Raw genomic sequence first — 26,543 nt, 5'->3', positions numbered from 1 at the left:
GCCAAGACGTGCCCACAGTGCAAACAAACAAACAAAAAACGCAGAATAAATGAAGGGAGATACCTCCTATTCTTACCCCCACATGCCAGGGACAATATTACTTGAGCCACTTGGACCTCGCTCTCGAGCTCCAGCCCGGCCGCCTCAGCCAGTGCGTGCCCCAGTGCTTGCTGTGGAACTGGCTCCTACCTCTGAGCATGGGAAAGCTGGACGGCAGGTAGTGAGCCAGGCAGCTGTAGGCCACGTCAGCAAAGGGGTCCCCTAAGGTGGAAAGTTCCCAGTCCAGGACAGCGAGCACCTCCGCCTTTTCAGGATGGAACATCAGGTTGTCCAGCCTGAGAAGCCACAGAAGGAATGGAGACAGCTGGGGACACTCTATTGGTTCTTCTGGGTTCACCCTCCAGCAGTCTGTATGCTGCAACCAGGCTAACTTCTAGGTCTCCTACCTAGGTCCTCTGGCTTCCAGCTGGCCTCAGCCAGTCAAAAGCCTCAGCAGGGCATGGGACGAGCTTAGCTGTTTCTTCTCCCAACTCCCCAACTGAGAAAAGCCAAGGGCCACAGCTCTGGCCAGGAGCCCTCTCTAAAGTTATCCCTTCTCTGTGATGTCCCTAAAGCAGGCCTCTTCACTGCATGAGGAACCTGGCTTCTAATACATGTCAAGTGACACTGAAGGGCTTCCGGGGCAGTGGAGATCATGGGAGAAAATATAGCTTCTTTAGTAGATGCTCTTCTGGAGACCTGAGTCACCAGACACATCTGTTACCCAGGGGCTACTATTCTGGGAAACCACAAAGCCACAGAAAATGACCTGAGGAGCCCAGCTGCAGGCATAGCAAGCAGGCCAATCACTACAGCCCCAGCCAGAGAGCCACCGTGGTGGAAACATGCTGTTCTGTCAGCTAAGGGGCCTTGGAGAAGTTTATGCAGTAAGCTACGGTAGAGCATGCTGGCCCAGCAGAGCCAGCTGGTTAGGAACCCCTCCGGAGTTCCGATCTGTTCAGTGGCCTCTGAGTTCTGATCCCTGACTGGACACTACGGTAGGCTTGATCTAAAATAGACAGGAGGGGCTGGAGAGGGAGCTCAGCGCTTGAGAGCGTGTGCTGCTCCCGCGGAAGTCCCGAGCTTGGGTCCCAGCTGAGTCTGGCTCCCAACCACCAGTCCGGGATCTAACTCCCTTCTGGCTTCCGTGGGCATCTGCACTCACAAGTATACACAAAGTCAAAAGTGAGATTAATCTCTGAAAGAAAAATGACCGAACATGAAATAAGCTGTAGGAAGGACACGCAGACCACGTGCTGTCAGAAAGGTCACACCTGCTGTGTTGCTGTTTTTCCCTTGAATCTCTTAACACACAAACACTTTCGGTTCAGCTAACGGCCTCCACCCTCCCTCCCCACCTTCCTTGAACGTGGTGGCCATTTGTCTCTTGGCTTTCTGTCTCTTTTAGGTAAGTGGGCACTTAGAAACCACAGACGACATTCCCTCACTTCTTGGTAAACCTACATAAATATCACATGTACTTCTTATCCTCCCGGAGCTGAATCTTTTCTCAGCACAATCCCCTGGATGTTTATTTAGGTTGACTCGAATGGAGCCAATCAGCGTATGTTTCCTGCTACGTAGGATCCCAACACACCACCAAACATGACTCATCACCAGCACCAGCAGCTGCCTCTGTGCCGAGACTGCCAAGCAATGGCGCCAGGCGTCCTGGAGGGGAATGGGCGGCTATGGCAGGCTCCCTTCCCCTGCTTTAATGACTGTAGGTTTCCAATGCAGCAGTTTCAGACTCCTGCCTCCACCAGGACGCCCTCTGCCATGTGGCGGCAGATAGAACTGTCTTCAGGCAAATGTTACTTCTAAGGGGAGCTTTTCCAACCCTGTCATGGCCTTCCCCACAGCCGAGAGCCCTTTAGACCACTGCTGGCTGTCTCCTGCCTGCTCTTAGTCACGTTTGTGGACGCTTGTCAAGTGTCCAAGACTAAGGCCATGGGGCAGTGGTGGCCAGTGCCCACCTTCTAGCTACTCTTCCCCACCCAAGAGGGAGGGTTGTTCTAGAGTCCTAGGTAGAGGCTAGTTAAATGCATGAAGGATGGGCGAAGAAATTATCAAGTGGGGCGGGGCCTGAATAACACGTGTGGCTCAAAGGCAGGCCTGCAGGAGCTGCTGGAAGCAGGAAATGGTAAACTGTTCCCCAAGTGCCACAAGACAGAGTCCAGGGCAGCTATGGGAGGTCGGCTGGAACCCCAGTAGGATGGAAGGCACACCGATGAAGACGGGGGGCCCTAGACTTAGCACACACCCCAGGAAACCCCATCTACTCCCTGACCGCCTTCACTGGGCACAGGGTCAACATCCAATGCTGATCCCACAGGAATGGGACTGCCGTAGTTCTACCTGATCTCAATAGTGTTTCCCCACCCCGCACGGTGCCTCATCCCTACAGGCAGATGGGACAACGTCTGTGGGCATTTTAGTGGTCACAACTTGGGGGAGGGGCTGCTAGTGATATTTAGTGAGCTGAAGGCAGGAATGAATGCTCCATCTCCTAAGGGATGATTCCCATCTGCAGGATGGCCGGGGACTCCTGGCTTGATCTTCTTCTGCACAAACTACCTCCCCCTCCAGCCCCCCGTGGTTATGTCTACCTGAAGTCACCGTGCACCACCGTGGTCCTCTGTTGCTGGGGAAGGTGCAGTGGCAGCCACTGGATAAGCCTCTCCATGGCCGGGATGCTGCTGGTTTCCGCTGCTCGGTACTGCTTGGTCCAGGTTTGCACCTGGCGAGAAATATAGTCCCCTGAGGGAAAGAGGGTTAGGACACAGGATGCTATTCCAACAGCCGTAGATGCTTGGCAAGTTCACCAGAACTGTGAAGACATCAGCAGCTCTGTGCCAGTGCCGTGTGTCTGAACACGGTTCAGGGACAGGGACAATTCCCACGAGATGCTCCTGACAATGTGGCAGCCATCAGCTATTTTGCCTCAGCTGGCTCAGCATGGTCTAGGCATTCATTATTCCTCCACACTGAGCTTTAAGCTGGATGCTAATCCTCTCTGAGGGTCTGTGAGCTTTCTCACAAACAGCCTAGGGGCTCCTCTTGGTTCAGTGTAATGGCGTCAGGCTAAGAGCATGGGGTCTGACTACTCGGGTGGGATCCAGCTCTACCACATTCCATCTCTGTGGTGACAAGCACGTGCCTAACTCCTCTGGGCCTTCCTTTTCTCCTCTTGAAAGGCTCCTCCCAGAGATGAAGGGAGGATAAAATCCATGAAATTGAGCTTGGCATGGTGGTGCACTCTTTTAACCCCAGTACTTGAGAGGCAGAGGCAGGCAGATTTCCGAGTTCAAAGCCAGCTTGGTTTATAGAGAGAGTTCTGGGACAGCCAAGGCTACATAGAAAAATTTTGCCTTAAAAATCCAAAATAAATAAATAGTATTAAAATTGAGGTGCATAAAGTTGGGTGGGAAGATCATTTGAGGAGAGTTCAAGGCCAGCTTAGCAATATAGTGACACCCCCTGACATAGCAAAAAGTTTTCCTTTTCTTATTTTCAAAGAGGCCAAGTATAGCCAGCAGTGGGCACGCTTTTAATCCCAGCACTCAGGAGGCAGAGGCAGTCTCGTCTCTGTCATTTCAAGGCCAGCCTTGACTACAAAGTGAGTTCTAAGAAAGCTGGGACTACAAAGAGAAACCTTGTCTGGGTGGGGATGGGGGGAAGGCCAAGTGTGGTGGCATACCTGTGACCCCAGCACTTGTGAAGTAGAAGCAGGGGGATCAGGAGTTCAAAGCCATCCTTAGCTAAGTTTGTTTGTTTGTTTGTTTTCTTTTTCTTTTCTTTTTTTTTAAAACCTTTCTTTTTTTTTTTTTTTAAGATTTATTTATTTTATGTATATGTATACACAGTCACTACCTCCAGACACACCAGAAGAGGGCGTCAGATCCCATTACAGGTAGTTGTGAGCCACCATGTGGTTGATGGGAATTGAACTCAGGACCTCTGGAAGAGCAGTCGGTGCTCTTAACCACTGAGCCATCTCTCAGCCCCGTTTGTTTTCTTTTTTTTTCCGGAGCTGGGGACCGAACCCAGGGCCTTGCGCTTGCTAGGCAAGTGCTCTACCGCTGAGCTAAATCCCCAACCCCTGTTTGTTTGTTTTTTAAGACAGGGTTTCTTGGCTATCCTGGAACTCTGTAGATCAGGCTGGCCTCAAACTCAGAGAACTGTCTGCTTCTGCCTCCTGAGTGCTGGGATCAAAGTTGTAAACCACTGCCGCCCAGCTCTGGTAAAATTTAAAATAAATAAATAAATAAATAAATAAATAAATAAATAAATAAATAAAAAAAACTTGTTTTAAGAAGGAAGAGAAGAAGGGTGAGGTGGAGGAGGGAGTGTATGCTAAATACTACGATCAGCACTGGAAAGAAAGGAAGGATTAAGCAGTTTACTGACAAAAAGCACCCAGGAGAACGAGGCCTCAATTAAGTCGGTGATGTCCTTATCCAAGGATGAAATGAGCAGTGGGTGAGCAGAACCAGTTATGGCTAGCCCGGACTTAGACCGTGGGCAGGGTTGTGTGCCAGCACCCCTAAACCTCCCAGACCCCAACAGTAGAGTGTTGCTTTGTGAGAGGAACTGTCAGTGAAGGACGGGCTGCCCTGCCCACCTTGCTTCCCGAAGCTGTCCAGGCCCGTGGCCTGCAGGTCCACACTGTGAATTCTGCACAGGACTTGGTTCATGGCAGTATATATGGCTTCCCGCCGGCTGGGCTCCAAGCCTGGCAGGGAAGGGTCTTTGTAGATGATGCCCGGGCAGTACTCCATCAAGTAGAAGGGGGTGCCGATGATGCTGGCAGGGACACAGGTGGGGGGTGAGCACCACGGGGGCTGTCAGCCATGGGAGCCCTCAGTTTCCTCTCCTTTGTGCAAAGAACTGAGGTGCCCAACACCCCTCTACATGCCCGCCTATGGGTGCAGACAGACAGCATGGTCTCACTTCTCATTGGCCCACGTGCAGAAACCATTGAAGAGGTTTAAAGGGATCATTATAAAACCAAATCACTGAGGGGGGAGTAGGTCTCGAGTCTAGAACCAGCTTGAAGTCTCACTTCTTGACTGGCTGCGCATGCCCAGGAGACTTACTAAGAAGCCTGTCTGAAGGTTTCCGCCTTTCATTTGACTCTTGTGTGGATTACAGGCCTGTGTCATGTGAGACGAGTGTGTGTGTGAGCAAAGGTGAAGGCACACATGTCACGCGGCACAGGTGTGGGGGTCAGAGGGCAGCCTCAGGGGTCGCTTCACCTTCCACCTTGTCTGCGGCAGCATCTCATTTCCTGAGTCTGTGCGGCAGGCTAGCTGGCCCTCAGGCTCCGGGGACTCTCCTGTCTCTCCCTCCCAACTTGCCGGGATGACAGTAACTCTCACTACCCCTCCAGCTTCTGTGTGGGATTTGAACTCAGGTCTCCATGCTTGTGCGGCAAACGCTTTTAGCCACTGAGCCGCCTCTCCAGCCCCTGGTGTCTTTTTCCCTTTCGTTTTATGTGGCTGTTTTGCCTGTGCTGTGTCTGCGCCAGAGGAAGGCAGACGGGTGTGGAATAACCCGGAGCTGGAGTGGTGGGTGGTTCCCATTGCTTCCTTTCAAATGTAAACTTACCCAGTTTTTAAAAAAAAAAAAAAAAAAAAAAAAAACGAATACACAGAGGTCGGGAAGCCATCAATGTCCCTTCTTATTCCTGATTGACCATTCAATGTGAGTGGCTAATGTACCATTGCTTAAAGGCACTGAAGTCACATGAACCACCTACGGTGGGTGTTCGGGAGATTAGCGATCCATTAGTCATGACTAGACAGTATTTCCCTGCTCTAAAGAGTGGTTCTAAAAACTCTTCTATTGTGTTTATCCTGACTAGAAACACATGCTTTTTTTTTTTTTTAATGTATGTGGGCGTTTCCCTCACTGTGAGTCTGTGCAGAGCGTGCGTGCTAGGTGCTTGGGGAGTCCGGAGGAGGGCACTGGATCCCTTGGAACTGGGGTGATAGCCTCAAGCTGTCGTGCGGATGCTAGGACTTGAACCCCGGTATTCTGCAAGACTGGCGAGTGCTCTTAAGCACTGAGCTATCTCTCCAGCCCCATTGAGGACATTCTTAGAAGAGCTGAGGCGATGGCTCAGTAAAATGTCTGCTGCACAAACATGACATCTGATTGTGGTCGATCTGACTGTGGTCGGCAGAGCTCACAGGGGAAAAAAGGTATGTGGTTGCCCTAGCAACCGAAGCACTGGATAGGTGGACAGGCGGATTGCTGGGGCTCGGGTAAGCCAGCCTAACCTAGAGGGCTTCGGGTCCCAGTGAAGGACTCTTTGTCAAACAAACAGGATGGAACCACAGTCAAGGTTAGCCTCCACATGCTTACACATATGTGTGCACTCACACCCATAAATATGGAACACACACATAACATTTGGAGTAGTGCCAGCATTGGGGAGGCTGAGGCAGGAGACTTGGGAATTAGAAGTCAGTCTGAGCTGTCTGAGTGGGCATATAAGTGACTTTATATATATGAACATGTGGCAGATATTAACCGCGTCTTAATCAAAGTGTAAATAGATGTTTCTGCGTTGTATTCTCTTCCGATTGTTTTGTCTTCCTAGTCGAAGGTTAAGGAAAAAGGGAGAGACTCAGCTGAGAGAACAGCTTAGTAGGAATGGACAGTGCTGGCTTAGCACAGAGCCCTGGCTCCTCCCCAGTACCAGACCGGCTGTGAGCTGCACAGTCTAACCTTAGTGCTAGGGAGGTGCAGGCGGAGAGATCAGATGTCTGAAGGCATCATTGGCCACTGTCTCAAAGGCAGACAGACAGACAGACAGACAGACAGACAGACACACACACACACACACACACACACACACACACAAAGGCAGGGGGATGTTAGGGGAAGGGAGAGAGGGAAAAGGTACAGTAGTTTAAAACACTTAAAAGCAGTGCAGAGCCTGGTGGTGCACTTCTGTTAATCCCAGCACTCAGGAGGGAAAACAGGTGGATCCCTGGAGTTCAAGGCCAGCCTGGTCTACGTTACTTCAGGATGGCTGTAGCTACAAAGAGAGGCCTTATCTCAAGAAAGACCACAACTGGGCTGGAGAGATGGCTCAGTGGTTAAGAACACTGACCGCTCTTCCAGAGGTCCTGAGTTCAAATCCCAGCAACCACATGGTGGCTCACAACCATCTGTAATGAGATCTGATGCCCTCTTCTGGTGAGTCTGAAGACAGCTACAGTGTTCTTATATATGATAAATAAATAAATCTTAAAAAAAAGATGACAATTAATGTGTTTGCATGTACGTGTGTGTGTGTGCTCAAGTATGTGTGTGTGTGTGTGTGTGTGTGTGTGTGTGTGTGTGTGTATACTCTCTCAGGAATGTCTCTCAGGAATGGGCTCTTGAGTTAACAAATGAGTTTCTTTCTCCTGTAGCCTGAGGACCCAAAGACAAAACACACAGATCTTTACCTTGAGTCTTCACAAAGGTCAAGAACAGTGGGGACAGGGACTCCTGCGTCCCCAAGGGCTTTCATGATCCTGCAAGGACAAATAAAAACTCATTACTGTAGGCTAAACTGATAAGATTTTCTTCAAATTGCTTTTCTGATTTAAAACATGGTACATTATCTATCGGGTGGGAAATGGTCCCGTTGGTGAAGTGTCTGAGAAACCAACACAGAGACCTGGGCTTAGATCCCCAGAACCCATGTAGAAAGCTAAGTCTGGTAGCGGGGTCCTCTCAGGCCAGCCATGGGGTGCGGTCAGAGTGAAGACAAGCAGATTTCTGAACTCCCTGATGGGGCACACCTGTAACCCCAGCACTCGGGAGGCCGAGGCAGAAGGATCTCTGAGTTCCAGGCCAGCCTGGTCTACAGAGTGAGTTCCAGGACAGCCAGGGCTACACAGAGAGACCCAGTCTCAGGAAACGGCAGATGGCTCTGCAGCTACGAGTGCACTGTTCTTGCAGAGGACTCCGGTTTGGTTCCCAGCACCCACGTGGCAGCTCAGGACCATCTGAAACTCCAGTTCCAAGGCCTCCAACACCTTCTCCTGGCCTTTGGAGCATTGTGTGCACCTAGTCCACAGACAGATGTTCAGGCAAAACACCCGTATACATAAAAAAGCCATAAGGCAGAGAGTGGAGGCCCCCACATACACGCACACCAAGGACACGCGTGCACGAACCACACACATACATACACATAACACATGCAGTTAACTTAAATTAAGAATATGTTGGAGGCGGGCTGCATGTCAGCAGGAGGAGGCTCGCCTAGCATACCCAGGCCCAGGCCTCCGTCCCCAGTGTGGCAGACAGAAGGAAGGAAAGGAGAGAGGGAGAAGGCGTGTGCCTGTGACCCAGCATCCAAAGCTGGAAGGGACAGAATAAGAAAGAGAGGCCTGGCCATCACGCTTCCGCTCGGTCACACCCACTGCACTGGAGAAAGAGGAGGAGAAAGAGCCTTCCGAGGAGAGACTCCAGCCTGGCTTCTAAGGGCCTTGCCCCTTCTATTTGAGAGATCTGGAACTAGAGTTCTGTTCTGTGCGTTTAGACTGTCCGGATGGCATAGAGCTGGAATCCGAGCTATGAGGGAAGCTGAGGCCTAAAGATCACAGATTCGGGCCTTTCCCTGAGCAAGCTGGAGAGGCCAGGGCTGAGAGAGTACGTGGTAAGATCATTCACAATAATCTCTTTTATTACTATGGACATGTGTATGCAGCGAGTGGAGCACAAGTGTTACGGCACACAGGAGGAGGTCAGAGGACAGCTCTGAGGGGAGGGGACCCTTCCGTCTTTGTGTGGGTTTCAGGGAATGAGCTTAGGTCACTAGGCTTACGTAGCAAGTGCCTTCGACCACTGAGCCATCCTGCCCCCAGGGGGAAAAAAAAAACAAAACTCTTTTTAAAGGGGCTGGAAGTTAACCCAGTCAGTATCGTGGCTGCTTCACAATCCTCGGCACCCAGAGTTCAATTCCCAGCGCCACATAAAAGGTCCAGCACAGTGGTGCATGCTGGTAATCCCAGAGTCAGGAGGTGGAGACAGGTAGATTCCTGGGACTGGTCAGTCAGCCTAGCCTAGCCAGAGAGCCAGATCCCAGGGTGGGATCATGTCAAAAATCAAATGGGAATCAAGGACCCATATCCAACGTTGACCTCTAACCTCCACATGGACACACACAAACATGCGCACACTCATGCACACCCTGCATAAAAATAAATTTGAAATAATGATGTAAAAAGAGTGGGAGTGACTTCCAATCCCACTGGAGAGGCTCAGGCGAGAGAATCAGGAGTTCACGGTCAGACTCCCTGAGACTGTCTCAAAAAGGAGAGGGGTGGGGGAGGAAGAAAAACTTGGGTACCTGGGAGGCTGAGGCAGGAGGATCATTCTGAGTCTAGGAATTAGAGAGCAGCCTGGGTAACAACTGGCAACACAGTGAGACTTCTTCATCAAACCAAAACCAGAACACAAGCAGGTAACATGTTCTCATCTGACGGAAATTACAGCTTTAAAAACATGGCAGGGGCAGGTGAATCTCTATGAGTTCAAGGCCAGCCTGGTCTACACAGCCAGTCAGTGTCTCAGAAAACAAACCGTGTTTGAGAGAGGCTAAAGAGATGGCTCAGTGGTTAAGAGCACTGGTTGTGGGGTTAGGGATTTAGCTCAGCGATAGAGGTCTTGCCTAGCAAGCGCAAGGCCCTGGGTTCAGTCCCCAGCTCCGAAAAAAAAGAAAAAAAAAAAAAGAGCACTGGTTGCTTTTGCAGAGGGCCGGAAGCTAACTTCCCAGCACCCACACGGTGGCTCACGACTATCTTTAACTCCAGTTCTAAGGGAGCCGATACCTTCTAACTTTCATGGACATGTGATAAATGTATACTCATATATGCAGGCAAAACATTAACACACAAACGAAGAATGTATACTGCTCCCAACACCCGCACGCAGTTCACAACAGCCTGTAACTCCAGACCGAAGGGACCAAACACTCTTTTGCCCTCCATGGTCACCCACACTCATGTGCATGCCACACACACACACACACACACACACAGATGCATACACATAATTAAATATAAAATATTAAATCTTATTTTTTAAAAGACGGAGGGACTTCAGGGCAGTCCTACGGAAGCTGACTTGACAGTTTAGTATGGTGCTTGTGTGTTGGGGGACATCAGCTAGACAACCACCCACTGGCCCCCCAGAAACTTACCTGAACTCCCTTTCGATGGCATGGGCAGAGGGAAGCAGGGTGCCTGGTGGTTTCTTCCTCAGAACCAGCTGACGGTCAGCCAGCCTGATGTAGTATGTTGGGTTTGACTGTCCGTGATCGAACTGAAGGAGCTTCATGGGGCCTGCAAGTTTGACAAGACAGAGCACTCAGAAGGGAGTCAGTTCCTCTGGGGTCTGGACACATGGCTAGCCTTCTTCCCGGGGAGGTGTGCCTCTGGCATACATGATGCCCTCCTGAAAGACCCTGAGCAAGAGACACTGCCCTCCCCGGGTACAACTGAGTCCAGGCGAGTATCCTCAGACCCACATGTGGTCACAGCCTCAGAGGCCACTTAACACAATGATCCCCTCCTCTCTCCGTTTGGGTGTGCATCTCCTTGCCAGCCCTGTGAATACAAGCATAGGTTCTGTTTATCAGTCCTAACAGTCATGGCAGCACATGCGGCCCCATGGAATGTCCTAAGGCTGAGGTCAAATGTGCCTATGTATATCCTTGCCCGTGCTCCACCAAACCATGCCTGGCACTGGTGTGACGGCTGACAGGAGCTGGGCAGGGCCAAAGCTACCTACAAAAGACAGACTTTCCCAGCCTCTAGGCTGCATTCTGTGGCTCCTGGGAGAGGCAGACCTCATTAGCCCTTAGTTAAATAGTAAGATGGGCTCCACTTGGCCAGAGAGTGAGCGAGCATGGGAGCTGGCCATTGGCTTGCCTGGTCGAGAGGGACCCTCAGCTCTGTGGGTGCACTGCCAAGAAACCTACGGCTAGGAAATAGCTCACTGTGGGACTGTAAATGAAGGTCTTCTAGAGGACCAAGCTGGGGGAGGGACTGTCACTAGGAGAGATTTCAGATGCTCCAAGCCAGCTGTTTCAGAGGGTAGAGTATAGAGAACAAAGGGGTCCTGGAAGAGGAGTCCCTTACCACTTTTTAAATCCTGCATTTTCTTTTTCTGGTGCTGGGAACAGAAGAACCAGGACTTTGCCCATGTTAGGCAAGTGTTATATACTGAGCTGGATTCTCAGTTTCTAAAGCCATGTAACAGGGGCTGAAGAGATGGCTCAGCGGTTAAGAGCACTGACTGCTCTTCCAGAGGTCCTGAGTTCAATTCCCAGCAACTACATGGTGGCTCACAACCATCTGTAATGGGATCTTTCTGGTGTGTCTGAAGACAGTTACAGTGTACTCACGTACATAACATAAATAAATAATAATAAAAAAGTTTTACAAGCAAATAAAACTGATTTGTCTTGTAACACATAGATAGTCCCAATCTATCTCAAAACACACTACTGTCTCCAAATGTCTGAACTGCTCACTGCACATGCTGTCTCTCCAAGATCCCTCCTCCTCAGTGGCTATTCTCAGCAAAGGCTCCCCCCCACCCCCAAACTCTAAGATAGAGCACTGAGGTGAGGGGAGACTGTGCTCTACTGGATCTGTGTCAGCATCCGTCCACACATTACATCAGGGCCGGGAATGGGCGGCCGCACTGCCGTCCTACCAGTGTAGCGGGTCCCCAGCAAGCCCTTCAGGTAGGTCTCCAAGGCGTCTTGTGGAATCTCCATGGTCTTCCTCACAGGACGAGTGTTGGGAACGCCCCCGTGCAATGGGAAACCCAGAAGATCTTCCAGTTCCTTCACTGCCTTCTCAGGATTGTCAACCTGGTTTCAGAGAGAAAGAAGAAAAAAATCCCAACTTGTGCCCATCAGCCTGGCCCTCTCTCTGCCTGTGCCCATGAGGGTCACACCTGAGATCAGCGGCTCTCAACTCTCTCGGGCTGCGGTCCTTTAACTGCAGTCCCTCCTGTTGTGGTGACCCCCAACCACGAAAGTATATTTGTTGCCACTTAGAGTTGTAGTTTTGCTACTGTTATAAACATAATATAATATCTGATATGCAGGATGCCTGCTACACTGAGGGGTTGTGACCCACCGTTGAGAGAACCGCTTGCTGCCTTAGAGGAACCAGCCCAGAAGGCCGAGGTCAGTTCTCCGACCATACCCAGTGGAGCTTCCTTCAGCTCAGAGGAAGTACAGAGCGTTTCCTCTTCCATCCTGAGCCTCGCCTTCACGGAACAGTACCACAGACAAGAGGCCAGGAAGGTGACACAGCCTACAGTCTGGGAAGACACAGACGGACGACCCAGAGTTCAAGGCCAGTCTGGGATACATAGTCTCTATCTATAACAAACGGACAAACAAAAGAAGCCTACGCCATCCTTCACAGAGGGCAGACGGCTGAGCTGGCTCTGTGGCCTGGGACTGTAGCAGTAAGAACGGAGACGAACAACCCTGCCTTGGGACCCCCACTTCCTGCAGCTGCCTTGCTTCAAGGACCTAACATAATCCACATGGCCTGTGGCTCCTGGCCCTCCAGCTAGAAAAGGACTGCTCAGGCCAACCGTGACTTTCTCTCAGCCCACTTTCCCCGCACCACCTTCTGCCCACACTGCAGCTATGAGCGGCTCCTTTCAGATTTCATAGTTAGTCAAAAGCAGGGGGCTGTTCCCAGACAGTCACCAGGGAAAGCTACGGGTGCAGCCAAGAAAAGATAGCGTGGACACGCTTGTGTTAACTGGTAAGGCGGTTCAGGAGACAGTGAGGATTACCTTAATGGTGCAAATGCCCAGGCTGGCAGCCGCTTTGACATTTATTCCCAGATCATCAAGAAAAATGGCCTGTGAGGGCTGCAGGTTCAGTCGCTGCAGGCACAGCTGGAATATCCTGGGATCTGGCTTACAGATGCCTTCCACGCAGGACTCCACCACCTGGGGAGAGAGGGAAGGTCTAAGGGCACAGCTCCTGCAAGCCACCAGCACAGGGTTTGAAAGAAAGACAGGTGTGGGGTTACTTCCTGTAATTGGAAGCGTTGTGTAAAATGATGTTACCTTCTTAAAGTGAGGGATTAGAAATTTCTGGGATAAACCCTAAGCGCCCACACTCAGTGTCACCCCCAAGGAAGGGAGCTGGGCACATCACAAACGCCCACCATGCTGTGGAAATGGTGGGTAGGACTCAGGTAGTCGGGCTCTGTGGCAAGCACCTTCACTCAGGGAGCCATCTCACAAGCAGCAGTGAGGTATTAGGGATGGCACCGCACTGGAATTAGCCTCAGACAAACAGTGGCGAGAGCCAGAATCCACACGAGATGTGGGAGCTGTAGGTGAGGGTTTGAGTGTGGAGTGTAAAGGGGTCTCTGCCTCACCAAGACTCGGCCATAGGCACAGCTATGGTTTTTTTTTTTGTTGTTGTTATTGTTGTTGTTTTTTTTTAAGATTTATTTATTATATGAGTACACAGTCGCTGCCTTCAGACACAGCAGATGAGGGCATCGGATCTCATTACAGATGGTTGTGAGGCACCATGACCTCTGGAAGAGCAGTCAGTGCTCTAACCACTGAGCCATCTCTCCAGCACCACAGCTATGGTTTTTAAAAATGACTTATTTATATATTTTACGTATATGAGTGCTCTTAATTTTAGATTTATTTATTTATTTTATGCATATGAGTACACTCCAGACACACCAGAAGAGTGCATCAGACCCATTACAGATGGTTGTGAGCCACTGTGTGGTTGCTGGGAATTGAACTTAAGGCCTCTGGAAGAGCAACCAGTGCTCTTAACTGCTAAGTCATTTCTCCAGCCTGAGTGTTCTGTTTTAATGCACCCCAGAAGAGAGAATCAGATTCCGTTACAGAGGGTTTGAGCCACCATGTATGTGGTTGTGGGGACTGAACTCAGGACCTCTGAAGAACAGCTAATGCTGTTCATCTCTCCAGCCCTGAGCACAATGACGTTTTAAGGACCTGTTTTGCTGGATGTGGTAGCACGTGCCTTCAATTCCAGCATTTGGGAGGCAAAAGCAGGTGGACCCTTGTGAGTTCCAGGCCCTTCTGGTCTACAGAGCAAGTTCCACATTGCCAGGACTCTAAGACCCTGTTAAAACCAAACCAACCAAACAAACAAACAAAAAATAAACTCAACCAACCAAACAAAAAAAAACCCTAAACTAAAATAAGACCAGGCCTTTAATCCCAGCTCAGGAGAGACAGAAGCAGGCGGGTTTCTATGAGTTCAAGGTCAGCCTGGAGTACAGAGTGAGTTCCAGGACAGCCAGGGCTACACAGAGAGACCCTGACTTGAAGATAGATAGATAGATAGATAGATAGATAGATAGATAGATAGATAGATAGATAGACAGACAGACAGATATAGGCAGACAGATAGATAGTAAATAGATAGATAGACAGATATAGGCAGACGGATAGATAGTAAATAGATAGATTGATAGATTATAAAAAGACCAAAAATAAAAGACAATTTTCAACTTATACCTCAACCCAGTTCGGGCGGGTATGTGAATGAAAACCCACTTCCTGGAGACTCCTGGCAGGCAGCATTTAAAGTGAACTCAAAGCACCTCCAGCCCGTCCATCACTGTATACTTACCACATCAAACTGCTTCCGGTCCAGGGGCAAAAAGCTTTTCCCGTTGGAAAGCAGAAAATTGTTGGTCAGGACTGCAGTCTGCAGGCCCTCTGCTCGGATCTGAGAGACGGCCTGCGTCATCACCGGGAACTTCTTTGCCGTGTGCTCACTGGTCAGCAGAGAGAAAAAGGAGCTCACGGGCACAGAGGTCTTTGCCTGTGAACAGGGCAATCGGTGTGGCGTTAGTGTGGTCCCTTGTGGCACTCAGGCGAAATCCATTCCCAGCATCCCGCCGCTGCCTGGATGTGCGAGTCCAGCATGGGCCTGATGCCCATCATGTTAGAGTCTGCACTAGTATTTTGAGAGTTCTCAGTATACCGATCGGATGAGCCTGCAATTTCTGGGGCCAAGTGATCCTCCTGCCTCAGCCTCCATAGTAACCAGGACAACAGGTGAATATCACCTTTCCTGGGTATACGTATGGCAGCCTTTAAAAACTCATGTAGGAGCTGGGCTTTAGTTCCAACCCTGGGAAGTGAAGGAGGAGGGTCTGAAGAGGGTAGGTTAAACATTAAAGCTTGTTCACCGGGTGTTACGTATCAGGAGCAGCTGACAGCACGGCATGGGTTTGTGTTGTACCTTGCAATAGCTTCTTTATGAACTTTAGGTTTTTAAAAAAGTATTATTTAAGTATTTTATTTTCTACATGGTTTTTTTCTTGTGCACACACACACACACACACACACACACATACACACACACACACATATGCACCATGTGTTTGCCTGGAGCCCTCAGAGTCCAGAAGAGGGTGTTAGATCCCCAGAAGTGGAGTTACACATGGTTGTGACAATATGGGCGATGGGAATTGAACCCGGGTCTTCTGTAGGAGCTGCAGGTGCTCTCAACTGCTGAGCTACGTCTCCAGCCCAATTTTTGCTTGTTTTTAAATTCCAATCTGTGGGGGTTTTGCAGATAGGTTTCAAAAGCTGCAAAGGCCAAGTCTTACAGGCCCAGGTAGGTTTTCTAACAGTTATACACAAATACAACAATACCAGGCCGTCTGCCTGGATAGGGTGTGCAGGTCAAGGGCTTCTCTTTGTTTTGGTTTTTGTGGTTTTGAGACAGGGTCTTACTCTGAAGCCCTGGCTGGCCTGGCGCTCACAGAGGTTGCCTGCCCTTGCCTCCCCAGTGCCAAGACAGAAGGTGTCTACCACCTCAGCCATATTGTTTTATTCTGTTTAATCCTCCGACCTCAGCTTCCTAAGTGTTGGGAAGAGAGGGACGGATGAACCACCAGACCCAGACAATGGCTTCAGATACTCACAAAGAGGTGCAACCATCACCCTCAAACGAGAACTCACCGTTCTAAAGTGAAACCGGGAACGGTCTCCATTTCCACCCCCACTAGAAACCCACCATATGCTTCTTGTCCCTGGCATGTCACCTGCAGGACCTCTGGGCTTTGACCCGCTAGCAAAGTTTCAAGGCTTGCTGCTGTCTTTAGCATCTTAACAATTACATGTTTTTATGTACGAGGGTGGGGATGCACACCTTTAACCCCAGCACTCTGGAGGCAGAAGCAGGTGGATCTCTGTGAGTTCAAGGCCAGCCTGGTTTACAGAGTGAGTTCCAGGACAGCCACGGCTACCTTGTTTTTATAAATTTATTTATTTATTTATTGATTGATTGATTGATTGATTGATTGATTTAAGTGTGGGCGTGCCAGTGCATCTTACCCTTGTGAAGGTCAGAGGACAACTTTCAAGAGTCAGGCCCTCCCTCCATCACTTAGATTCTGAAAGGCACTTTAGGTCGGCAAGCACCTTAACGGGCTGAGCCATCTTGCTCACCCCACTGTAGACATTTTAAGCCTATTAATTTGGCAGCACAAAAGACACTTTTGCCACTGTCCCCGCCCCCCCCCACACACACACCGTCCTCCCAGGTAGCTTACGGCTGTGTTTTAGATTGTGTTTTAGTGGGGCTTTGAAGGTTACAGATGTCGCTGCACACGCAAAGCTCTAACAGTGCAGCAGTGCAGAGAAGATAGTGACCGTTTATTGATTTAATAAGCTTCGGCTCAAAACCATTAGGCTGACGGCTCGGCTTTCAGTGTCTGCTGTAGCTTACAGGAAAGAGTAATTTATTCATACGTGGACTCAATGCTGAATGCCTAGGCATGGAAGGAAGAACTTAAAAACAAAGGCAGGCTACTAGGTTTTCATTTTAGTTCATTTAAATCAATGTTCTGGCTGAATGGGAGCGCACTGGAGGCCAAGAGAAAACTGTGAGAACGCTAGACATGGCGGCTCATGGCTGGAACCCAAGCACCAGCCACGGAGGTGGAGGTGGGAGGATCAAGCTCACCTTGGGTTACAGGGTGAGTTCGAGGCTGCTGTGGGCTGCATACCTGTCTCAACACCCCTCCCCTGAGAAAAGAGACAGGGAAGAAATGAGGAGAGAAATGTTCGTCACTCACGATTTCAGAGCACAGCCTCCCGAACTCTTCCAAGAAGTGCTCCGTTGTCATCTCTCCTTTCATAAACCTCATCCAGGGCCCACTGTCGCCACCTCTGATCAAAGCCTTCATTATAGTTCCAGGAGGGACGTGATTCTGCACCTCCCATCCTGTAAGGCACAGCACACAAAGGATAAGGAACGACACTACAGGGCTGGGGTTTGGGGAGCTTGGAGTGACCGTCCCAGGTCCTATGGCATCACTGTGGTGGCTGTGTGTGGAAAGACGGACAGAGATAGGGAGCATGGCTACTGAGGGTCCAGTCTCACCCTCACTTGAGTTGCCTGCGGAGGCCAGGAGAGGACATCAGATCCTCTGGAGCTGGAGTTAGAGGCAGCTCTGAGCCATGGGGCAGAGAACCAAACTCAGGTCCTCTGCAGGAGCAGACGGCGCTTAAGCACCAGCCATCGCTCCAGCCCGCATCTTCTGTTTTGAAGCACTTTTTCGGACACTTGGGTCTTGAGACTACGTGGCAATATGGAAAGGTATAGAGAGAGAAGCAGTGGAGTTCTTGAACGACCGCCGTCAAGGCAGCATACACACGCAGAGAACAGCAAGGCCTTAAAAGCAGGACTTCCTTGGCCTCCAAGAGCTCTGAAGGGCACAGCCTTTCTGCTCATGCCCGAGTTGGCACGCACGGAAAGAAACTGGCACCCTCGTGGAAACAAGGACGGCCTCCGTGGAAAGCAGTTTGGCAGTTTCTCTCAAAAATCTTCAATGTGTGTTTGATATCCTAATTTCACTTCCAGGAATTTCTTCCAGACACATTTACCAAGGAAGGGAAGGTTACGGATAGGCTGTGCGGGTAGAACTGCTTGTGGAAAAGACATTTTGAAATCTGTATGAATAAAGGGCTTCTTGTATCAGTGATGATTAGAGCTCAGGGGCCCCATCAGTCTCTGGGTTCTTGGGTTTTGTTTCTTCAGCGCCGGGATTGACCACGCAGCAAGCACCCTACCGGAAGCACACCCTAACCTCCTACCTGTTAAGTCTGGAACGCAGCCACACCTAATAGTCTCACAACAATGACCAAGGTGACTAATGCAGAAACCTGTTTGTGGCAGAGATGGCACAGCTTATAAAACTGACATGGTCCTCAGAGGAAAAGCGTGCAAAAGCGTGCTAGCCCCAGAGTAAGCCTACGCCTACGGACATGAAAGTGTAGGAGAGGACAGGAGGTGGGGTGGGGAGGTGGAGCGGCAGAGGGGAGGGCTCCAGCAGAGTGTGGGCTTGGTGCACACAAGGCCTGCCTAGTCGATCCTACCACCGTGAAAAAGGAAAGTTGCCAGAGTCATCTGCCAGGTAAGAGGAAAAAGACAGAGAGCAGTCTGGATAGAATGTCCACACACTCACACACTCACACGCGCACACGCATACACATACAAAGGCAGGATGACGAGCTCTGCTGTCATCCTTAGGAATGCCATCCATCCCTTTTAAGATGGGAGCTCACTCACTCATCTAACTGGCTGGTCATCCAGGCCCAGGGATCCGTGGGCCTCCCCCTAACCAGTGCTGGGCTGAGCAGCACAGGCCCCGTGCTCAGCATTTTGACATGGACCCTGAGACAGGCACAGCTCCTCGAGCTGCTGAGACAAGCACTCCCCCTACTGAGCTCTCTCCCAGCCATGCATCCATCCAGTCTTTCAGCCCTGAGTAATCCAAGAGGTTGGCACACCTGGGCCTGGAACCCAGGCTCACCTGGACCACGCTTCGTAGCCCAGGCTGCCTTCAAACTCTTAGTGATCCCCCTGCCTCAGATTCCCATGTATTAGAATTACAGATTCGGGGGCTGGAGAGATGGCTGTGTGGTTAAGAGCACTGACTGCTCTTCCAGAGGTCCTGAGTTCAATTCCCAGTAACCACATGGTGGCTCACAACCGTCTGTCATGGGACCTGATGCTCTCTTCCGGTGTATCTGAAGACATTGTACTTATATACATAAAATAAATGGTCTTTGGGGGGAAAAAAAGAATTACAGATTCGAACCACCCCATGTGTCTAGAAAGGAATTTCTCAACTAAGACTCAAAAGTCTGAAACTATAAAGGAAGAAACAGCTGGCTCTGACGGTACTTTAAAAATGCAAATTTTGGTATGGATTCCTTTCTCAAAAGAAAAGATAAAGAACCATCAAAAATATTATAAATAAAACCACAGGATGGGGGCTGGAGGGATGGCTTGGTAGTTAAGAGCGTTTATTGCTCTTGAATGGACCCAATCGGCTTCCATAGGCACCTGAACACCATAGACTCAGGCAGAAGCACACAAATGCACATAAATCAACATAATGAATAAATCTCCTAACCTTCATAGATACTTAATATGACTGACAAAAGGCTCTCGCTGCAGTTCAGCAGGAAACATGAGGACTCACAGAAAAAGGAATCTAAGTGACCTACAGACATATAGAAAGAGGCAACCAGAGAGCACGAAACATCAGAACCAGGCAGTGCCGTGCACGGTGGCACACACACAGGCCACTTAGCAGGACTTGATGGACTGCGTCCCCAGCCACAGCCCTACCTGGGATTTGCTTCTCTTTTCACGTCTTACATGAGGTAATTTCTAAGTTAGAGTTTCTATTCCCGCACAAACATCACGACCAAGAAGCAAGTTGGGGAGGAAAGGGTTTATTCAGCTTACACTTCCACATTGCTGTTTATCACCAAAGGAAGTCAGGACTGGAACTCAAGCAGGGCAGGAATCAGGAGCTGATGCAGAGGCCATGGAGGGGTGTTACTTACTGGCTTGCTTCCCCTGGCTTGCTTAGCCTGCTCTCTTATAGATCACAGGACCACCAGCCCAGGGATGGCATCACCCACAAGGGGCTGGGCCCTCCCACCTTGATCACTAGTTGAGAAAATGCCTTAGAGCTGGGTCTCAAGGGAGGCTCCTTTCTCTGTGATAATTCTAGCTTGTGTCAAGTTGCCACACAAAACTAGCCAGTACCTAAGGCTTAGAAATGATAAACTAGGGTTAGTTGATATTTTTTGTTTTGTTTTGGTTTTGGTTTTTTGTTTTGTTTTTTTTGGTTGATTCAAGCTAGGGTCATCTGAGAAGGGAGGACCTCACTTAAGGAAATCCCTCCCTTTGTCAGACTGTTGTGTAGACAAGTCTGTGGGGCATTTATTTCTCAACCAGAGATGGATGGGGAGGGCCTGGTCTGTGTGAGTTGTGCCATTCCTGGGGTAGTCAGTCCTGGGCTATAGAAAAAAGCAGGGTGGGCAAGCCATGGGGAGGAAGCAAGACAACAAGCAGCAGTCCTCCATGGCCTCTGCTTCTGTTCCTGCCCCCGGGTTCCTGCCTTGAGTTCCTGCCCTGAGTTCCCTCCATGATAGACTCTAGCTAGGGTGTGGAACTCAAATAAAGACAACTCATTCTTCCCATGCTGCCCATCATCATGGCGTCCATCATAGCAGCAGAAAGGGGCAAGTGAGGACTTCTTTCCTTGCACTCGAACCCAGGTATGTGGTGCACGGCTCCTCCCCGTCTCCTCCCCACTTCCCCACTGTCTTCTTCCAATGCTGAGAATGGACCCAGGGCCTTGTAGGTACTAGGCAAGCCCCTCTACCACTGACTCACGTGTGTACAGCCCACGTACTGTACTCCCAGGGCCTAGTCGGCCAGCCTGTGCCAGAGCTAGTAGCTGCTGTCACTGTTTATATGGCCTGGGAGCCAGAATGGCTTTACCTTCTGAAGAAGTTGAAAAACTAACCCAACAAAACATATCTCGTGACGCTTGAGGACCCCCGTTGGTGCCTGGGAGACTGCATGCCATGCCTCTGTCTACCGCCATCCCTGGCCGCTCTGACTCTGTCCGGGCAGCATTCCAGTGTGCACAGCAGAGACCTTATGCCCCTCAGTGCCTAAGTTCCTTACCCTCTGCCTCTTCCTTGGAAATGTTCCCCAATCCCTGACTTAAGCTGTGAGCTCACAGTGAAGTCATTTCGCGTAAGGCAGAAACCCCGGAACGTGCGCGGCCTTGAGCGCTGGCTCTGGGGAGTGCTGAGACAGCAGACAGTATCTGTTTTGCAGCTGCCATGGTTGAGGACTTAGTGTTTGCACTTCTTCTCTGGTGATTGCTTGTTTAGTCATTTTTTTTTTTTTCCTTTTTCTTTCCGGAGCTGGGGACCGAACCCAGGGCCTTGCGCTTGCTAGGCAAGTGCTCTACCACTGAGCTAAATCCCCAACCCCCTACTGTATTTTCCAAAAGTCATTTCATTTCACTCTCCCTCAAATCTCCAGGAAGGAGGGTCTGTTATTAGTCCTAATTTACTGTCGAGCAACCATGACTCAGAGCCGCTGAATAATTTGCCTCAAACACTGCCGTTAATTAGAATCTGACCCTAGGGCCTACCTGTCCCCTTCCCCACTCCCGCTTAGCCCCTAATAGTTAGAAAGAGTAAGGCTCTCACCCGCAGCCACTGTCCCTGGAGAAGGAATGAGGACTCCGCCCATGTCAAAAATGACGGCTCTGTAGCTTCGGCCTCGGGAATGTGTCCAGCGCGGGATTCCCTGATGCCTGCTCAGAGGATGTTTCGGGGCTGTGGTCCTCCATGCCCAGTGGAGAGAGGAATGCTGGAAAAGCCTCCTTATGCACATGGTGAGACAGAGGCTGTGTGGGAAGAAGATTCAGGGCAGCTTGAACCTTACCTTCCATCCAGCCTTAGGGTAAGAAAGGGTCAGGGCATCCCTGAGCTTGGTGCCACCCACGCTCCTGGCTGATGCCCCATGAACCTCAAACCCCACCCACAGCTGGCCTCAATGACTGTCCACCTTCAGCCCTCAACTGCTATAACCACGGAAACAGGGTTTTGAGCCCTGACTTTCCTGAATCCCAACTCAGTTGCCTGGGCCCTGCCTGCACTTCCTCCTGAGAACCCCGTCTCCCCCCTTCTTCTCTCACTGCAGACTTCTCTTCAGGGACCCTGATGGTTCTCTGCCTCTTCTTTCCACCCTCCTCCCTCATCAGCCAGAGGAATCCTTCAAAGCTGCAGATGTGACCACATCTTAACCCCATTTTATTCCATGGTGGTTTTTTTTGTTTGTTTGGTTGGTTGGTTTTTTTTGTTTTTAGCTTTGGCTGTCTTAGAACCTGCTCTACAGAGCCTCGGACGGACGCAGAGATCAGCCTGCCTCGGCCTCCGGAACGCTAGGATTAAAGTCCTGCACCAGCAGCCTGCCTCAATCCCATTTAAAACCTTCATTGGAAACAGTGTGTAGTAGTCCAACTGCAGGAGATACTAAGGCAGAACTGCTAAGTTCCGGGCTAGCCTGGGCAACTTATAGGACCTATGTGTTAGTCGCTTTTTTCATTGCTGTAACAACCCGCTCCCTGATGGAGCGGCACAAGGGAAGGTCACAGTTTCAGAGAGCTTAACTCATGGCTGTGCAGCTTGGCTAGAACATTACCACAGAAAAGAGATTTATACTTCATGGCCAAGCAGGAAGCAGACAGAGGAGACAGAGGAAATCGCCAGGGGAAGACACCAGGACATACAACACCAGTGACTTGCTTCCTCAGGCTGGGCCTCACCTCTCAGGATTCACCAGCTTCAACGAAGGTATCTCGTTATAAATCCTACCGTGAGATCAATCCACTGATTTGGTCCAGAGCCCTCAGAGGTAAACTGTCTCCAGACCTGGTCACTAGATTACCAAGGGCCTGGTTTCCTAACTGCGGAGGCCTTCTTCTTCTTCTTCTTTTTTTTTAAAGATTTAATTATTTATTTTATGTACAGCATTCTGCTTGCATATGTGACTGCAGAAGAGGGCACCAGATCCCATTACAGATGGTTGTGAGCCACCATGTGGTTGCTGGGACTTGAACTCAGGACCTCTGGAAGAGCAGTCAGTGCTCTTAACCACTGAGCCGTCTCTCCAGCCCTGTGGAGGCCTTCTTAGTCAACTATGAGAAATTAGGCTTTTATTGGGTCTTGCAGGTCCACACCTATAATCTCAGCACCAGGGAGACAGAGGCAGGGGATCTGTGTCTCCAGGTCAGCCAGGATTACATAATGAGACCCTCAGACACACAAACGAGCCCTGAATAGACACAAAAATTCACAGGCAAACAAAACCAAGCCCTAAGAAGGGAACCTTTCTTCTTTCTTCTCTTTTATTCTTGAGATGGGTGTTGCTCTGCTGCCCAAGCTGGTTCAGGCAATCCTCCTGCCTCAGTCTCCCTACTTAGCTGGTACGGCTGGAGCATGTGGACCACTGTTGCCAGCTAACAGAAGATTGAATGGTAAATCTTTTTTTTTTTTTTCCGGAGCTGGGGACCGAACCCAGGGCCTTGCGCTTGCTAGGCAAGTGCTCTACCACTGAGCTAAATCCCCAACCCCGAATGGTAAATCTTGAAAAGGGCGTGATGTACTTATTCACCCAAATTTGGCTGAATTTGGTAGTTAAAAAAAAAAAACAAAACAAACGTCCCAAACCACCAAGCTTCAAGGCTGATTTTAATTTTACTCCTTTCTATGTCAAGGCCAAAGTCTATGAGGGACAACAAAGCCATGTGGAGGCAGAGAGAGATTACAGGCTCTGTCACCACTTCTGGGTTGTGTATCCCTGGGGAATCTGACTCTGGCCTTTGTGCACACTAGGCAAGCACTCTGTCTCCCTTCTCTCCAGGCCTTGGCACCTGCTCTGTCAGCAGCCCAGAGCCTTCTCCCCTGCCCCATCCGGCTGGTGAATTTCCACTCACTTTTACACCTCAGCTTTGCCTTCTTCTCCGTAGATTTTCCTTTCTTTCCCCAAGCTGACGGTGGCAGGTTTGTGGCGGGCTCCCACCCCCCCAGTGTCCTTTGTCCATGCCTGTAGTGGAATATTGACCCTCTACACGCTGACTGTTCTATTTGTTCCTATTTTAAGCCCCACAAGGCAAGGACTGAGCCGTCTTTTAGATAGCCATCCCCTGGGGCTCGGTGCTAGAGTCAGAGCAGTTCTTCAGGCTAAATGACCTGAGGGACGAATAAACTGGATGGATCAGAAAATAGTATGGACTCACGAGGATACACGACTCTATCCCTAGCACAAGAGAGACAGAGACGGGGCAGCCTTGAATGCCAGGCTAGCCCATGCTAGCCTGGGCTAAGCGGCAAGAAAAGGAAGAGAGGGATGCAGGGAGGGAAGAGCAAGGGACATATCTGAGTGACCAACAGCCTCGAAGAGCTATGACAGCTTGTCCATTAATGGTTACCAATGCTTATTTTCTGGACCTGGCATCTTCCCTACCACAAAGCGTCTTTGTTTCCTCCTCGTCAATCGGAATGAGGTTAGACTAATGTGGACTTCCTGCCCTGATCATACTTCATAAACATCCACACGGTGTCTATTTTTATATTACAGGGCTGGTGTAGTAAGGCATAACTGATCTGGATTGACCGGTTTCTAAAAATGACTCTGCTACCTACTGAGAGTGAGGTCCTGGGTACATTACCCTCTCTGAGCCTCAGTTTTCCCCTCTGTAAAATGGGGACAATTACAGTACCTATTGCAAGGGGTGTGTGTGTGTGCGTGCCATTGCCTAAGGTAAAAAAATGTGGAGCTATTACGTTAGCATGTGGCACACCATTTAAGGTTATCTAACACTTCACTTGGGAGTGTGCCTCATGAGCATGACCTGTGCTTAGCATGCTGAAGGCCCTAGGTCAACGTCAGCACCACAGACACATCTGACACACAGTCAGATGATCTACACCAGGCGACTTTTATGCACTTTCATATAAGCCCATTATTCTCAGGTGTGTGTGTGTGTGTGTGTGTGTGTGTGTGTGTGTGTGTGTGGTGATTTGGGCCACAGGAGGGACATTTAGTGATATCTGGGCACAGTTTTTGGTGGTCACCACTAGGTGAGAGTGCTCCTGACAGCTATGGTGCACATACAAATACCCCGAAAGGGTTATTAGGACGTGAAGTGTGAGAAGTTGGGAAACCCTGGCATTAAAAGGGTATGACACATATTACATAGGAAAAAGCATAAGTACCTCTATGTATCGTGTGTTCCTATTACAGGTGCGATTTGTACACGGCCTCTCCCACACCTCTTACACTGTGGCATGTATAGCATGTCATTTTTTCCCATATATGCACTGATTTTACTTATATTTTTTTTTCTTTTTTTTCGGAGCTGGGGACCGAACCCAGGGCCTTGCAGTTGCTAGGCAAGCGCTCTACCACTGAGCTAAATCCCCAACCCCATTTTACCTGTATTTTTCTCTTTCTTTCTTTTTTTTTTTTTTCCCGAAGCTGGGGACCAAACCTAAATCCCCAACCCCCCCTCTTTCTTTCTTTCTTTCTTTCTTTCTCTCCCTCTCTCTCTCTCTCTTTCTCTCTCTCTCTCTTTCTTTCTTTCCTGTGTGTGTGTGTGTGTGTGTACTAGACACTGAACCCAGAACCTATACCTCAAGCATTCTACCACCGAAGTACATTCCTCAGTGTGCTCTATCCTGCCATCTTGTGAAGCACAAAGCCTTCAGCAGAATCCTGTAACCCTAGCCCTGGTGAGGTGGAAAGAGGCAGGAGGGTCAGAAGTTCAAGGACATCTGTTTGCAATATAGAGAGAACTCAAAACCTCAAAACAACTAAACCATGGCCAGACAGTGGTGGGGCAGAACTGTATCCCACAACTCGGGAGGCAGAGGCAGGCAGATCCCTGAGTTTGAGGCCAGCCCGGTCTACAGAACGCATTCCAGGACGTGGAGTACATGGAGAAACTGACTCAAAAACAAAACAAAACAAAACAAAACAAAACAAATAAAAACCAAAAACAAAACTAAACAACAAAACCAAATTTAACCATGATCTATATATCCCTGTCTCCTAACTGCGTTTCATTTCACACACCCGTGTGGTTATGCCGCGACTAGGTCAGGATCAACTAGCTCAGGATCGCACGAGTGCCAAAGGTTGTCCTGTCTGAGTCTGTTTTCTGTGTTTGCAAAAGCATCATCCCACACAGCCCCGCAGTGTCCAGCTCTCAGAAAAACATTGGTGAAGACACTGTGTTCCTAACCAGCCCATCGCCATACCTGCATAAAGTTACAAACCCTGAGGTCGAAGACCCAGGAACCCTCAGAGTCTCCTCGAACCCTCAGAGTCTCGGTGAACCCTGTGGGAAAACTAGGCGGGACAAACGAAGAGAGGGGTCAAACGCAAAAAAAAAAAAACAAAAAAAACAAAAAAAAAAACCAAGCCAGAACGCTCTGCACGGACTGCGCACGCTCCTCGGACAATACTGTGTCCAGACGATCAGCCAAGGTTCAGAAGCGGCTACCAACGGCGCATGCGCGCCCTGGGCCTCGCCCCTTCCCGCCCGCGC

The 26,543-nt window shown here is 49.8% G+C and overlaps 1 protein-coding gene across 1 annotated transcript in view; it reads right to left on the bottom strand.

Annotated features, from left to right (window-relative positions):
- Acad10 (acyl-CoA dehydrogenase family member 10) overlaps positions 1 to 26,466 on the bottom strand; it is a 41,986-nt gene extending 15,520 nt beyond the window's left edge. Inside the window, exons 1-11 of the mRNA XM_032886798.1 lie at positions 26,254 to 26,466; positions 21,637 to 21,836; positions 17,181 to 17,329; positions 14,720 to 14,914; positions 12,877 to 13,035; positions 11,770 to 11,929; positions 10,250 to 10,391; positions 7,503 to 7,571; positions 4,664 to 4,845; positions 2,649 to 2,799; positions 190 to 335 (exon numbers count right to left, since the gene is read on the bottom strand). Of these exons, the coding sequence (XP_032742689.1) occupies positions 190 to 335; positions 2,649 to 2,799; positions 4,664 to 4,845; positions 7,503 to 7,571; positions 10,250 to 10,391; positions 11,770 to 11,929; positions 12,877 to 13,035; positions 14,720 to 14,914; positions 17,181 to 17,329; positions 21,637 to 21,823 (1,540 nt within the window). The 5' untranslated portion in view covers positions 21,824 to 21,836; positions 26,254 to 26,466. The remainder of the gene's footprint in view (positions 1 to 189; positions 336 to 2,648; positions 2,800 to 4,663; positions 4,846 to 7,502; positions 7,572 to 10,249; positions 10,392 to 11,769; positions 11,930 to 12,876; positions 13,036 to 14,719; positions 14,915 to 17,180; positions 17,330 to 21,636; positions 21,837 to 26,253) is intronic.
- Positions 26,467 to 26,543: the final 77 nt, after the last annotated feature.

The sequence above is a fragment of the Rattus rattus genome, chromosome 16 (assembly GCF_011064425.1).
Source record: "Rattus rattus isolate New Zealand chromosome 16, Rrattus_CSIRO_v1, whole genome shotgun sequence".
In the NCBI taxonomy this organism is placed as follows: domain Eukaryota; kingdom Metazoa; phylum Chordata; class Mammalia; order Rodentia; family Muridae; genus Rattus; species Rattus rattus.
This window is presented reverse-complemented; position numbering and strand designations above follow the sequence as displayed.